Genomic DNA, 11,885 nt, shown 5'->3' with positions numbered 1-11,885 from the left:
CTACAGGTATAGCTGAGACAACTGTAAACGGCTGAGGCAGTGGCTCACCCTAAAGCGCTGGCCTTCATTTTGGAATGTCAGAGCCAAAAATGACCTCAGATGTGGTCTAATCCATCTCACTGAATTTATGAAGGAATAAACCATAATCTAGAGAGATTTTTTGCTAATTAGTTAAAACTCACATAAATGGATAAGGAATCAGAGGTTTTCTGGAAACACATCACTTTTTCGCTGTGCTTCTTAGGAATAATTGCACATTGCGGAAACCTGCCCCTCTTTCTCTCTCTCTCCTTTAATCTGTCATCTTTAACCCTGGATCAGTCTTCTTACCTTCTTTCTAGGATCTCTTTCCCTGCTGCTTTATCAGAGGGCTTAGAAAATTAAAACTAGTGTTAACACTAGCTTAAGCCAAACATGAAGACCTTGGCAACACGAGCCACCTTTCTATTCCACAAACATCCCAGATCCTTCTTATCTTTGAAGGACCTCTGCCCTTCCCATTCCTTCTCTTGAAATGCCTTCTCCTTTTCAAATGTTTGCTCTTTCTAGTTCTTCATATCTCAGCACAAATGTCATGTCCTCAGAATAGTGCCCTCTTAGTCCCCATGAATCTGTAACATAATTGTAATCTGTCCTTCCTAGGATTTATCATACTCTGATAGTCCTTTGTTTATTTAGTCATTGTTCTCTCCCCCAATGAGAAGTTATACTCAGTGAAGGCATGACCTTGTCTGTCTTGCTGGTTGTATTCTCAGGATCTATGACAGTGCCAACAGGGGTAGCAGTGAGTAAACAATAACAATAAGTGACAACTCTCCATCAGTCAATAATTTAGAGACGAATCTGGTTGTACTATTAGTCATGATTATGTGTACACCCAAGATGCATTTTTTCTTATTTACTATGCAGCTTCTATCAATCTAATTTATATTCCTCCCACTTTCCACCCTCCCATGCACAAATTCACCAACTCTCCAGTTCATGTTTTAAAAAAGTGACATTGCTTTATTACTATTGGCAGGTGGGACCTGCATGAGGTGGTTAGTGTGCTGGGCTCAGGGGATGGGTGGGCTGTGGAGATGATGACAGAAAGGCTGGAAGGAAAGGTGGTGGCTTTGAAGGCCAGGCCCAAGGGGTCCTCAGGTCCGCTTCTGGGAAGGGACAGCCTTGAGGAAGGAGTCATGGCAAGCCATAGCTAAGCCACCAATCAGATTAAGAAATTCTGAGAAATCTAGCTGACCATCACTGTTGGTGTCCAGTTTCTTCATCATGCGGTCAAGGACACCAGGGTCCTTCTGGTTCTGCAGAGATAATAATAATTACACCTTTATATTGCATCTTCTAAGGTGCTTTCAAATATGCTGCCACATTTTATTCTCACAGGAGTATAAGCTACAGGATAGGGATTATTAATATTCCCATTTTCCAGATGCAGAAACAGACTAAAAGAGGTGAAGTGACCTGTCTAAGGAGCAGACCTGGGGCTTGAACCAAAGGTTTTCCCACTCCTAGTCCAGGGCTCTTATTAGGGGCTATTCAGTTTTGTAAAGCCAGTGGAACACTTCTTTCAAGTGTTGCATGCAACTCCAATAGATAAACTGTATAAAAGTACAGCAGGTTCAGGTGGAAAAAGGCCGCAGGCCCTGCCTGATCAGTCTCATCCTCCACTTGCCCAAGCTGCCAACATAGATACACACTTAGAGCCACTGGTTACAAATGGCTATTTACATTTACGTTTACATTAACTAATTTAGAAAGTCAGTCTGTTAGTCACACTAGCCACATTTCAAGCACTCAGTAGGCACATGTGGCTGGTGGCTACCATATTGGATAGAGCAGATATAGAATGTATTTCCACCACTGCAAAAAGTTCTATTGGACAGGGCTGCCATAGAACCTTTGGGGTAGAAGAATAAAATTTGAAAACAATTTCATTACGTCATATACCATTTCGTATACCTCTCTTCATAAATGGAAAAACTCCTGGCTTACAGTGAGTTAAAATGAAGCAAGAATGTGGGGTGTCAGTTGCTGTTCCTTCATTCCTGGCCATTCTGCCAGGGTCTTGTTTCATGTTGTGGGTAGTTTGGGGAAGTGGGGGAGACAGGGACCAGTACCTTTGTGAAGGCAGCCAGTTCTGTATTCATGAAGCTTAGGAACTCTGTCTTGGAGAGAGTGTAGTTATAACCATCCTTTCCAGCATACTTCTGGAAAACAGCAATCAGGGACTCGATGCACCGCTCAGTCTCTGTAGGGCTGGAGATTTTTGCCTTTGGAGAAAAAAAAAATGCAGGGCTCAGATAAGGGAAGATGTCAAGGGCTGGATACTGGATAAAACTCCACGGAATCTTATTTCAGGTCAAAGCAGTTTCCTACAAGACTGAGTCATTTTTTCAAGGGGCTGAGGGATTCAAGACAACCACAAAAAGTCACACTCTGTGACCTTCCGTCCTACCCCTCGCCACATATTTATTCCAGGTGAAATATATGGAAGGTAAATGTGGAGCATTGCCGGCACGTTTAAAAGCAGTAGACTGCCTAGAAGGGAGTGAGGGTGACAAGGTTTACCCATATTTTTAAAATGTGTGGATAAATACATGTGTAACTCTATATCCACAAATCCATATGCACACCAAACATTGTCTATAGGTTAATAATTTCCTATTTTCCAAGAGTGTATGGAGGCTTTTGTGATTAATGAAATGTCAGTTCTTTTTAAAGCAATACCGAATTCCTGGGACTCACACATTTCCTTAGAGAAAACTAAAAGCATAGCTATCATTGTGTATGCAGTGGGAGATAGAACTTTTTAGACGTTTGAAAATGGCTTTCATATTTAAGAGTTAGGAACCATTAATCTTAGATGTGAGGAAACGGACAGGAGAAGGGAATGGATATGGCAGAGCCAGCCCTGGAATCTGGGCCTCCCAGTCCCTTTCTGCAGTTCTTAGCCTTGCAGGCTTCCACTTCCTGGTGGGAAATAGTGACAGAGAAGGTGGAGCTTCTCTGGAGGTCACTCCAAACCAGGAAGCTCTCAGGTTGCTGCTTACACAGCAACTACAATGTAAGAGATTTAAATCCTGTACTGGGCTCTTTCCTCATAGCAGAATTTTTCAAGGAAATTCTATAGGGCCCAGTCATCCGGTTCCCCAAGTCCCCTAAGTGAGGAGCTGTTGGCCTCCCTCTGGTGGATAGAAGCCGCAATTACAGACTTTCTGGGAAACCGGCCTGGCCACACCCTTCCTCTGAGACTTCACCTCCCAGCGTCAACAATGATTTATGTTTGGATGGTGACATTTGCAACTTAGCATTTAGCCTTTCGTTTGTTCTTAGGATGGACTTCCTGGAGCCCAGAGCTAGAGGCTTTCTCACTCCGTAATTAACACGTGCTAAGAACTGATCTGAGCCCTTAGCTACACAGCTGCAGGTTGATTCCTCCTTCCTGTACAGCCTTTATGCTACAGAGATCCTAGCTGAGTCCTGCCTCCCATTGCATCTTACAGCGTTAGAACCCCTGAACCCTAAGACAGGGGACTTTTTCCTAAGAATCACATTGTTGGAGGATGATTGTTTTTGTTTTGCCCTAAATTGAACTTTTCATTAAGAAAAAAGAAAAGTGTTGGTAGGTTCAGGGGCCTTTAGGGGAGAAACAAAATACCACAGCCTAGAAACAGATGTGTTTGTTCTGTTACAACATGCCCTTCGTATCAGGCCTAAAATCTCCCTGTCTTACTAAGGTATCAGATGACAGGAAGGAGGCTGGCTGGGAGGCCACACCAGGCTGAGGAGCGTGGGCTTTGTCACCTTTCTCTGGAACTACAGATTTTCCCCCTGCCCCTTTTCCTTCCAGAATGCAGACAGTTTTGCTTTTCCAGTTTCACAGTGCCTTTCTGCTTCACATTTTTCTCTCCTTAACATGAGTCTTGATGTAATTTAGAGATTATTTTCTTTTGAAAACTGTTGCTGTTCCTATCAGCCTCAAGGAGAAAATTAAAACCTCTTTGCATTTCCTCCCAGAGGTAATTCTCCAAAGAGAAAGAAAGAGACACAATTATCAAATTACTAAAATGGAATGGCATAATTTGTAGAGCTCCAGGGCACTTTGGAGATAGGTCCTGAGGACGCCCAGAGACCAGAAAGCTCTGCCCAGGGTGGAGCAGTGGCTGAAGGAGAGGAGAACCGGCGCTCTCCACACCTCATGGCACTCTTGGAGTCTTATTTGGTGGGGATGGCGATAGCAAGGAGCAAACATTATGATAAACGGATACTGTGAAATAATTTTTAAAAATGCATGCTAAGCGCTCAACATTTGAGGAAAGAAAAAAAATACGATGAAAAAGAAGTAGCAATTTAAAAAACCTCAACTGTTGTCTTCTCATTCTTAACCAACACCCTCCGGAGCTTTCTCTCCCTGCTGTAGCAGGACTGCAACTCCAGACAGTACGGAAGGGAATGGGCGTGGCTCTATTCCAATACTTCATTTATGGACGCTGAAGTTTGATTTCCACAAAATTTTCACATGTCAGAAAGTATTTTTCTTCTTTTGATTTCTTTCAGTCATTTACAAACGTAAACTTTATTCTTAGCTTGTAGGCAGAACAGAAAACCCGACTTGGCCCGCGGGCCAAAGTTTGCTGACTCTCCACTAAGGAGAGGTAAAGAAAGAGATTTTGGATGTGGAATTATGGAAAATATGAGTTCAACCGGGAGATGAAAGGAGATAAGAAGAGAAAAATAAGTTACGGAGTGAGTGCCTAAAAAGATGGTGGGGTAAAAGGAAGAGGAAGGAGGAGAGGGCTCAGCTGGGACCGGGTTCCACCCACATTCTTGGCCGCGGCGCTGCCGGCGGCGACGGGCTAAAGTTTCAGTCCCGTTGGGTCTTGGCCGTCTGCCGGGTGCTTACTGAAACTTTGATTTTCCCTGGGGCTAGACGACCAAGTTCTAAAATGTCCCTTTTCTGGTCTACAGAAATAACTAGTGACCCCTCGCAGCTTTCCAGCCCCCTGCCTTAAACTTGCTCCTAGGCGTCTTTGGGCTCCCGGGAGACCACGGGCGAGGGGCTGCAGGCACTGACCCACGACGGGTCCCCGCCCCCGCGCGGTGAGCGGCCAGCACTTCCTCTTCCCCAGCCCTGGGACTTGTCGTGACTGGGAAGGCTAAAGAACCTCCGCTGCTGCCCTAGGCGGCCACCACAGGGATGATTTTAGGGTTTCTTCCTTCCATCCCTTCTTCCCCAGTTCCCTCCCACGAGGCTGATTTTTCTTGCTGTTTCCTGCCACGTCCACACATAAGTCAAAAATAAAGTCTGCTGGGAAGTATGTGGGTTTTTCTTTTCTTTTTCTTTTCATGTAAGAAGAAGAAGAAGAAGAAAAGTGAGGCTTACCATGTTGGAGCTGAGCGAGGCGCGGGAGGCTGTGGCTGGAAGCGGCGCTGAGAGCTCTGTGCGCGCGGCGTGCGGGTCTGGAGCCTCTACTCGACCCACGCCCTTCCCGGCCCAGCCTTGCCCAAGTCTTACTCAGACAGCCTCCGCGCCCGCCCCGCCCCTCCCCGCCTACCGGGCTGGGCCTGGGACCGCGGCCTGCGCTAACCACAGAACTGAGCTTTAAGACTCAAATAAACCCACCGTCCTCTTCAGCGATTTAAGCAGTCTCACTCTCCCTCCTTTCCCTCTTTTCCCTCCTCTTTCCCCCCGGCCCCCTCCACCCCGTCCTGTGAATCCTGAAGATTTTTGACTTTTTAGAATTACAAGTTTTGCACAGTAGTCTTCGGGAAGTCTGTCCATGTCCGTGGGTCTTTCCCATGCATGAGCTCCTTCTGGGCATTTAGGTTAGATAGGCAGAAAAGGTCTCTTGAAAACAGCAGTGGGCCGGGCGCGGTGGCTCAGGCCTGTAATCCCAGCACTTTGGGAGGCCGAGGCGGGTGGATCACATGATGTCGGGAGTTTGAGACCAGCCTGACTAACATGGTGAAACCCCTGTCTCTACTAAAAATACAAAATTAGCCTGGCGTGGTGGCACACGCCTGAAATAACAACTACTTGGGAGGCTGAGGCAGAAGTATCGCTTGAACCCGGGAGGTGGAGTTTGCAGCTAGCTGAGATCGCGTCATTGCACTCCAGCCGCCTGGGCAACAAGAGCGAAACAATGTCTCAAAAAAACAAAAACAGGCCGGGGGCGGCGGCTCACTCCTGTAATCCCAGCACCTTGGGAGGCCGAGGCGGGTGGATCACGAGGTCAGGAGATCGAGACCATCCTGGCTAACACCGTGAAACCCCGTCTCTACTACAAATACAAAAAATTAGCTGGGCGTGGTGGCAGGCGCCTGTAGTTCCAGCTACTCGGGAGGCTGAGGCAGGAGAATGGCATGAACCCTGGAGGCAGAGCTTGCAGTGAGCCGAGATTGCGCCACTGCACTCCAGCCTGGGCGACAGAGCAAGACTCCATCTCAAAAACAAACAAACAAAAAACAAAACCAAGAGTGTTAGGACAGAGTGCGGGTCAGAATTGTAGACAAGTTCCTAGGAGTTGGGGCTGTCTATTGCTCCACAGGGAAGATATTTAACAGTAAACAGTGGTGAGTATTGCCAAATCAATTGCCACGGGATTATTGGGGATTATTTTCAAGGGACAGTTGCCATCCCTCTCTCTCAAACTTTTCTGTAAACTGAGGACAGCCACAAAGACAAAATCCGAAAACCAAACTACTGCACTTAAAAATTGATCCGTGCTAGTAAGGCATTTATCTGTGTGCAGTTTGCAGTGAAATTCGGAGTTGTATTAAGAATCAGAAGCCTTGGGTTCCAGTCTTGTGTCTGTTACTTCATTGTAATACTTTTGACCAGACTTGTCACTCCTTTGATCTTCCATTTCCTTATTTGTAATAGGTCTTGAGATAGGCCTTTCCTGTTTCATAAGATTGTTAGGACTGTCAAGTAAAGTGAGGGCTTAGAAAGGTCTCCAAAAACTGCAGAGTAGATGCGAATGAAAGATAATGGGCTATAGGCATTGTGTGAACTGCTTCCCTGCACCTGCTCTCACAGGTGCCCTGAGCACGTGAGACAAATCTCCATCTCAGTTCTCAGCTACTCCAGACCCACGTTTTCAGTTACTTGTTTATGAATCCACTTGAGAGTCCCACCTGCACTTCAGACTCAATAATTCAGGAATAACTAATTTTCCCCAAATCTGTTTCTCTCTTCTTCTCTGCTAAGGGTACTATCACTCTACCATTTTCCCTGCTTGAAAGCATTGGAGCCACTGAGTCTAAATGCCTTCTTGACTCACAGTTCTTATCAAGTGCCAGGTAATAGACTTCAAACCTTTGGTGGTGGGGGGTGGTGTTACCTGAACGGCTGCTGGGGTTCCTTAATACCTTAAAGTTACATGTAAATTTTATGCATAAGAGAAATTTTTCTGGCGAAGAGTCCATATCTTTCATCTGATTCTCAGAAAAATTTATGATCCCAACGTATTGAGGAATCATTTGTCTAAATTACTCCATAACTCAATCACGAGGCCTTACACACCACAGTTCTTTTCTCTTTTTTCTTTTTTGAGACGAGACGTTGTTTCGCTCTTGTTGCCTAGGCGGCTGGAGTGCAATGGCATGATCTCAGCTCACTGCAACCTCCGCCTCCCGGGTTCAAGCGATTCTCCTGCCTCAGCCTCCTGAGTAGCTGGAATTACAGGTGTGCGCCACCACACCCTGCTAATTTTTTGTGTATTTTTAGTAGAGACGGGGTTTCACCATGTTGGTCATGCTGGTCTGGAACTCCTGACCTCGTGATCTGCCCGCCTCGGGCTCCCAAAGTGCTGGGATTACAGGCAAGAGCCACTGCGCCCGGCCACTATAGTTCTTTTTAAGAGAAAATGCCTCACTTAGAACCTCTGCTCAAGGGGCAGCCCAGGTGGCCAAGTTTTGCATGATTTGACACACTGTGACCCTGTTAGAGTGGATTGGGTTGAGATTAGCTCTGGACACCAGTACTGCCAATCTATAGGATGGCCGGTAGTGGATGTTTCATGACATAACATGGAAGGATGAACTAGGGCCAAAAAGCTTCTTGTTCTTGGGAAACTGAAATTAGAAGCACATAGAGAATTAGGCATTTAGAAGAGCTGAAACTGAACATTTGCATAGACAGAACCATGAAGTCATGGCAAATAAAACTTATGGAGAAGACATCATGAGTAAGTGGAAGCTATGAAATTTGGAAGAAATAGACAGAGGGGAATGTAAGCCAATTGCTAACTGTAAATTAAAGAAAAGGCTACTTGGGTGTTCGCTGAGTTGTGAAAATGGTGAACCACTGGGAGTGAAGAGCCTGCAGTCTGACTTCATTAGCGTTTTTGTTCTCCCTAAACCTAGTTATTAGTTTTTCTTATTTTCTCTATGACATTTATTCTTTCAATAACTCTTCAGCCCCATGAAGCAGCTTGAATGAAACCAAAGGAAAAGCTAAACCAAATAAGTATGACTTGTTCAGAGCCAGGTTGGGGGATCAGCCCCACCCAGTTAGGGCTGCCTGCCTGACAGCTGCTCCCCAGGGTCACGCTGAAAGGGGTGCATTTCTAGGCTATCAGTCGAAGGAGGGAGAGTTCAGGAAAGGTAGCAGGCAAGGTAGATTTGGCAAAGTAGGCACACAATGAATCAAACTGAAGGGCTGGAGCCAGCAAGGAGCTGAGGATGGGTGAGAGCTGGTAAACTGACACCAAGAGACAAAAATAGTATATAGATGGGTAAAAGGTCTTCTCAGGAAATAAATGTATGAACTTCCATGGCTCAAGGTAATTCTTATGTGCAGTCTGATCTCTGTGTAGCGTTGGGTTGATTCTGAAAGGGACACAGTAGAGTGTGACAAACGCAATAACAGGGGTGTGACCAGGACACAATGACAATGCCAGGAAAGAAATGAGAGGTTAACGCTGGGAGAGGAGGGAATGTATCCTGGAAAAGTGCTGCTTGAGGTGGGTATTGAAAGATAAATAAGAATTCACCAGGTGGATGAACATGGTAGTGAAAAAAGGTGAACTCAGGCAAGATAGCACAGTATTTACAGCCACAGACTCTGCCACAAGACTGGGGTTCAAATCCCAGTGTCACAATGTATTAGCTATATGAAATCTAGCAAGTTATTTTTTGGCTCTGTGTCTCAGTTTCCTCATCTGTAAAGTGGAGAGAATAGTAGTTGTTGTGAGGATTAAGAGTTAATTCATGTTTATGCTTAGGACTTACAGCAGTGTCTTCAGAGGAAGTTTTACATAGTGGCTTGTGCAGAATTAAGGTTCGGGATGAAACATTGTTCGTGTTCTCAGTACTTGCAGGTGGTTCAGTAGAACCAGACTTTAGGGTATGGGGTGATGGTAAATGTGAGGCAGAAGCTGTGGGATGTGAGATGGGAGAGACAAGGGTCAGCTCATTAGGAGATATACTTGGAAGTTTGGATTGTAACCTTAGGGTTATGTATCAAGGAGCACTGAAGATTTTTAAGCAGGACAGTGATGTGATTGATCCCCTTCACTTTTGGAAGTGTAGAAAACATGTTCTAGAAAGAAGAAAGAGTAGAGGCAAAGAATATTAGAATATTGTTGCAATAACCAAGGTGAGATGGCCATGGAGATGGGGAGAGGGAATTACCAAATACTGAGAAGGCAAAACCAACCTAACTTGGCCACTGTTCAGCTGTGGAGCATTAGAGGAAGGAGGCATCAAGGATGAATCCTAGGACTCTAGCTTGATAGCCCTATGGTAGCAGTACCATCCCCAAGATAGAGAACATAAACTGAAAAACATTTTCGGGGGCTTAAGGGAAGATGATGGTTCAATATTGATCAAATTGAGTCTGAGGTAAGTGGGACAATTTGATGCTGGAGGAATTAAGCATGTCCAGTATCTATCTTATGTTCTCTCATAGCTCCTTGCATCATAATCCTATCATATTCTACTGTCATTTTATGTTTACTTAATCATCTTCCTCACTGGATTCCAAGCTGCTTGAGGGCAGAGATGGTGCACTGTTCACTCCAGTATTTCTAACATTCACTAATTCATTCAGCAGATATATTAGAAGAATCTTCATGTGTGCAGAGCTATCTAAGCATAGAGGCTGTAGTGGTTAACAAGATAGATGAAGTCTCTGTTCAGATGCTGCTCAACCAGCTCAACCTAGGTGAATAAACAATATTTACAGAGCAAGTGGAGGAAGATGATCCAACATAGAAGAAAGAAGAGAGATGATCAGGGAAGCAGGAGGAGGCTTCTCTGATGTCATCAAAGCCCATAAAGAGAGACTTCCAAGATACAGGGAGTGGTCAACAAGGTGAAAGACTTCAGCAAGGCAGAGTATGGTGGAGGCTGAGATGTGTCCACCTGATTGGCAATCATATCCTTGGAGACCTTTGTCAGAGCAGTTTTAGTGTGGTGGTAGGAAGAAAGACAGATGGCAGTGGACTGAGGAAGAGAGATGAAGAGTAGAGATGGGGGTATGGATTACTCATTTGATCAAATTGAATATGAAGAAAAGGAGAAAGTGGCAGCCAGAGGGGATCTAGGATTAAGGGTAGATTTAAAAATATATAGGTTTACAAGCTGTGGAGAAGGAGTTATCAGAATGAGAAGTCAAAGATTCCAGATTGAAAGAATGTGAACAATGAAGCAAGACCCCAGAGGAGCCGTGGGTGACTGGAATTACTTCACAGAGGTGGAGAAGGAGAAGAGTGGGAGGGAGGCTGTAGATAGCTTGTAGGTTTGGGCTGTACAGAGGTGTCCTTTCCCATGCCCTTTTTGATGCTATGAGGCAGGAAGTAAGGCATCTGTGAGCATAGGCATTGGGTAGGGGGCACGGAGGTCATAGGCATTGGGTAGGGGACTTGAGGAGGTCCTGTGGTCTCAGAGGAAATGGAAAGAGGAACTGACCCAGAATGGCTGAGTGGTGTGAAAGCTTAGGGACCTGTCATTTTGTGGTGACTTCAATCCACACGGTTGTGTGATTGTGTGGCTGTATGGCTTCTTCCAGGTGTGCTTCGAAGTTCAGTCATCAGATCCAAGAGAATGGGCTGTGGAATGAATTTAGAGTTAGGGGTGTGTGTATGGGTGTAAACAAAGGATAAAGGGGTGAAGGAGTTGAGCGCATGGGTGAGAAAGGAATTCACTTGATTGGCACTGCATGCTGGACAAAGAAGGAAGGAGCAAGGACACAGAAGGTGGGCAGTGGGAAGGCTCCGCAAAATCAAGGAGCAAGGTAAGTGGAAAAGAGAGATGGAGAGAGCTGGGATGTAAGAAGTTATTGGTATAGTCTAATTTTTCAGTGAGTTTAACATGTTGTAGGCAGAGCCCTTATAAATGATGACAAAATCTAAGCATGATGAGTGCTAAACTGATTCCAGTTTAAGTGGAGTGGACATGAAGGAGGTTAACAAGCTGTGAGGGGCTGGGTGCGGTGGCTCATGCCTGTAATCCCTGCACTTTGAGAGGCCGAGGTGGACAGATCGCTTGAGCCCAGTAGTTCAAGACCAGTCTGGGCAATGTGGCGAGACCTCTTCTCTACAAATATTAAAAAAATTAGCCAGATGTGGTGGAGTGTGCCTGCAGTCCCAGCTCCTCGGGAGGCTGAGGTGGGAGGATCACTTGAGCAGTGGAGGTTGAGGCTGCAGAGAGCTTTGATTGTGCCACTGTACCCGGGCAACAGAGGGAAACCCTGTCTGGAAAAACAAAACAAAATATAAACTTATGACTTTATATTAAATAACTTGTTGCTTCAATAATTGTTTGGCTCTTTGTATTGTTTTTCTTTTTCTGGACAGAGGGGGAATCTCAAGATATTTCCAAGGGTATTATATGCATATTCACTTATATGTTCTTTTTTTTTTTTTTTTTTTTTTGAGACG

At 45.2% G+C, this 11,885-nt stretch overlaps 1 protein-coding gene across 1 annotated transcript; it reads right to left on the bottom strand.

Moving 5' to 3' along the window:
• Positions 1–978: 978 nt before the first annotated feature.
• S100A11 (S100 calcium binding protein A11) lies at positions 979–5,535 on the bottom strand. Its single transcript, XM_002810206.5, has 3 exons — positions 5,384–5,535; positions 2,118–2,270; positions 979–1,301 (listed from the first exon to the last, which is right to left on the bottom strand). Exons 1-3 carry the CDS (start codon positions 5,384–5,386, stop codon positions 1,140–1,142), a joined length of 318 nt encoding a protein of 105 aa, XP_002810252.1. The 5' UTR covers positions 5,387–5,535; the 3' UTR covers positions 979–1,139.
• Between the last annotated feature and the right edge of the window lie 6,350 nt (positions 5,536–11,885).

The sequence above is a fragment of the Pongo abelii genome, chromosome 1 (assembly GCF_028885655.2).
Source record: "Pongo abelii isolate AG06213 chromosome 1, NHGRI_mPonAbe1-v2.0_pri, whole genome shotgun sequence".
In the NCBI taxonomy this organism is placed as follows: domain Eukaryota; kingdom Metazoa; phylum Chordata; class Mammalia; order Primates; family Hominidae; genus Pongo; species Pongo abelii.
The sequence above is the reverse complement of the archived record's forward strand: the minus strand, read 5'-3'. Positions and strand labels throughout refer to the sequence as shown.